General features: G+C 36.2%; 1 protein-coding gene and 1 non-coding gene across 2 annotated transcripts; one reads left to right on the top strand and one right to left on the bottom strand.

Annotated features, from left to right (window-relative positions):
* The first annotated feature begins 604 nt into the window (after positions 1–604).
* LOC132629481 (U2 spliceosomal RNA) lies at positions 605–800 on the top strand. Its single transcript, XR_009578260.1, has one exon. It is a non-coding gene; the product is annotated as a U2 spliceosomal RNA (small nuclear RNA).
* A 960-nt stretch (positions 801–1,760) lies between these two features.
* LOC132628032 (protein RADIALIS-like 3) lies at positions 1,761–3,246 on the bottom strand. The gene is made up of 2 exons (XM_060343719.1): positions 2,931–3,246; positions 1,761–1,898 (listed from the first exon to the last, which is right to left on the bottom strand). Exons 1-2 carry the CDS (start codon positions 3,164–3,166, stop codon positions 1,871–1,873), a joined length of 264 nt encoding a protein of 87 aa, XP_060199702.1. The 5' UTR covers positions 3,167–3,246; the 3' UTR covers positions 1,761–1,870.
* Between the last annotated feature and the right edge of the window lie 400 nt (positions 3,247–3,646).

Here is a 3,646-nt window from a genome sequence, read left to right as displayed (position 1 = left end):
ATGGTGAAAATTTAAAAAATACTCTAGAATATAGTACCTTTTACAAAGAACATTTATGGAGGCAAATTATGTTGATGAAGTTTTAGTCCACATAAAAACGTCATTTCCACAAAATTCAAGTTAATTAGTTGTATTAGCACTCTCTAGAGGTTCTTTTACACACCCTTTTAACAGCCTGATCTTATGGAGGATATAAAAGAATCATTAAAACGTTGTAAGTTCCTATAATATGACCAAAAGATAGTGTGTGTTTCATTTTGCTACTTTCTTATTTGATAAATTAATTACTACGAAAATTTGTCGAAAATCAAGATGTTTCAGTAATGTATCTGAAGAAACTGAACTACCTATAACAAATACATATAAAAAAAAATTGTACATTGCAAAATTTTCATTGCTTTACTAAGTGTTCTTTCGTTGTGGTGTTATTTTATACTTCAGTTTTACATGTCTGAGATGTGACATTAAGTTTGTTCGTGAAACGTGAATTATACACAGTATTTTTGCTGCTTGCTGGAGTTCAGTTATTCCCACATCGGAAGAAGCAAATAAGTGGACAGGAGAGAGGAGGTATAAAAACAGAGGCCCATCATTTGAAAAAAGCATACCTTTCTCGGCCTTTTGGCTAAGATCAATTGTGGTATCTGTTCTTATTTGTTTAATATCTGATATTTGATCTATTGGTTCACACGATATTAATTTAATTTTTTGAGGGGGAAGGTCCATTAAGGTAGCTTGCTATCTGGGCCTTTGCGTGTTGCTTATGCATTGCATTATTGCACGGGCCTGGCACACCCCCACCAAAACAAGTTCAATTTTTATGGGCCTGGCCAAATATTCAACCAGTATATGTTGTATGTCCTTTTTGTTTTTTCACACGTGGGATAATCTGATAGAAGAATTGCGTTACTATTCTTATAATATTGTTGTACTCATAGAATGTCTTCTAAGATAATTGAATGTTAGTGTTAGAATAATATTGTGCTCATACAATGTTGCTTTTTATTAATTCTGAGCTTGAGATCGAACTTTAAGTATAACTGTATATGCCTTGGACCCAAAACATAACTGTGTGCTTTCTTGCAATCAAATACATTGGTTGAATGCAATTTGAAATGTTTCTCTCGTTTCACTATCATCTTGCCAGGATTTTGCATTCAAGGAGATGCAGAGATTAAGAAAAAGAGCTGATAGGGGTGAGTTTGAATTATTTACTTCCAAATCAGTTTTGGGCTTTATGTTTGTGGCCCAAAATGCTATTAATTTAATTTATCATTTCTGTTGAACTTGTGGTGTACGTTAATCTTTTGTCTAGTACTAACCAAATGGTCTAATGTAATGCTTCTTATGAGATGAGCTTGCTTTTAAGTCTAAAAAGCATTTATTTCCGGATCTTATTGTGTGAAAAATAATTATTAAGAATTAAATACTTCAGGTTTCTAAACTCTTTGATTCACAATTTTCAAAGGTTTCTAGATCTTATTAACAATTTGACACCATGTTGTCCGAATTTAATCAAGTCATGATCTACCAATTAATTTCTTGTTAGTAAAAGAAATTGTTTAGCAGCTATATCAAGAAATACACAGAGAAAGTGACAGTATTGTTTCAGTATTAGCTGTCATGTAATCTACAAACAAAGTTTTGATGTTAAGTAGCTTTGCTAAATATGTTTTCAGTAGTAATCTCGGCGGATAAATTGATTCAGTTACTTCACTTCTCCAGTTTGTTGATCCACCATGCACTGCTTTGACAACATCTGCAAGACAAATCATGTCTACCCTAAAACTTATACATTGATTCACAACATTTGCTTTTGCATTTAATGAAGAACTTTGTGATGTTATTCAGCCTGGCTGCAAGTCTATCCTCACTGTAGCTTCAGGTTCTTCAGACGCCTGCTCAATACAATATAAGCATGTAAAAGAAGTGATCAAGTATGAGGAAATAAGCCTATTTATTTGTTTGAGAAACAAACACTATTTCTTTATATAAGAAAATTTTGAAATGCAGCAAAGTATAGGTATACAGCCAACTTGATCAGAATTAAGTAACTCTTAACCCTCCCTTCGCTTATCTTCTAAGGACCACTTAGGGAATAAAAGAAGGCAGCATATTCACAAGATAACCTCCTTGTCGTGATGGTATATACTAAAAAAAAAAAAAAAGGCAGCCCGGTGCACTAAGCTCCCGCTATGCGCGGGGTCCGGGGAAGGGCCGGTATACTATAGTTGCTAAATTTTTGACATTCTCGAGGCTGGTTGACGGCTGAAGAATTAGCTTTGGTTAAGCTAAAATGTGAATGTGTAGGGCAGTCCTTGGTGTGTAGGTGTTTGAATCATCTTCCATGTGGGAGGCAAGATTTACTTTTCCAAAGAAATAAGAAAACACCGACAGGGGACTTGCTGATACATAAGTTTTTTTCTTTCTGCTGAAATTATCTTGTTGATAAGTGACTTGGGATTTATGAAGGGTTATCAAGGAGCTCATAAAAAATTGTTGTATCATGTGATTATACGTATCGAGGCAAAAACAGTTGTATTTTGTATAATGAGTGGCAGGGGATCATGATGTAGGACTTATGCACATGATCTAAAACAAGTAGGATTAGATTCATTGTTCAGAAGCTTAAATGCCTCAATTTCTAAATCATCCTCTTGCAGAAAGTTGAAATTTTAAGCACTTATTCTTTAGAATATAGGTGTCAACTTTTTCCTGACTAGTCTTTGACTTAAAGTTACTAAAAATGGATAGTTGGTGAAAACAATGCCAGGAATAGGAAAATGACAACATATTCCCTGTACCACGTATCAATCTTATGGACTAGTACATAATTTGGTCCTAGAAGTTCCAAAAAACAGAATTATCATTGACTTGTATATGGATGAAAAGATTAGTTTGATTGTGTGGAGAGTAGAGATTTACGATACCTATGTTCATTGGCATAACCTCTGCTTTCAGTGGCTTTGTAATTGGGTAAAGGTACTTGGCCATTTTCAATTTGCACGATATCCTTCACAAGTAGCTCATAGTGCCTCCTTACTTCCTCTGCTGATTTTCCACCTACACACCTGGCAATGTTATGCCAGCGGTCAGGAGTGTCCCTGTCGTATAAAGCCAAAGCCTCTTCGAACTTCTTGTTTTGCCTTGCAGTCCAGGAGGCCATTAAAGATTAGTACTCGATCGATTAATTTGGCTAGAGGATTTAATAAAGGAGAAGAAGCTCTTAGGAGAAGTGCAGAGCTGCCTCACTTAAAGCCAAGTGCTCAAGCGAATGGTATGGGCAAGATAATAATACTAAGCTAGCTAGCTCCTTATAAGCTGGAGAAAAGATGTTTGATTGTGGCAAGTTGGAGAATATTTTTTTCGTTTTCTTTTCAGGTAGGTGTAACAGCCTAGGCCACCGCTTGTAGAAATTGTCCGCTTTGGGGTCTTCGCCCCAAACGGTTTTAAAACGCGTCTACAAGGAAGAGGTATCCAAGCACTTATAAAGCACTCTTCGTTCTCCTCCCTAACCGATGTGCGATTCGCCTAAACCAATGTGGGATTCGCCTAAGGCAAGCCTTACACTAAGTTTGTCACGACCCAAATCTGACACTCAGGCCGTGACCGGGCACTTGACGAGCTTCTACCCATAAGGCGAACC

This window comes from Lycium barbarum, chromosome 2 (genome assembly GCF_019175385.1).
Source record: "Lycium barbarum isolate Lr01 chromosome 2, ASM1917538v2, whole genome shotgun sequence".
Lineage (NCBI taxonomy): Eukaryota > Viridiplantae > Streptophyta > Magnoliopsida > Solanales > Solanaceae > Lycium > Lycium barbarum.
Note: the sequence above shows the minus strand (reverse complement) of the source record. Positions and strands in the feature narration are given on the sequence as shown.

What these genes read in the sequence shown, in the direction of transcription:
- LOC132628032 (XM_060343719.1), bottom strand. Translation starts at nt 3,166, where the DNA reads ATGGCCTCCTGGACTGCAAGGCAAAACAAGAAGTTCGAAGAGGCTTTG. An exon ending in GGTTATGCCAATGAACATAG is followed by an intron (nt 1,899 to 2,930) that starts GTATCGTAAATC and finishes TGTATTGAGCAG; the next exon opens with GCGTCTGAAGAACCTGAAGC.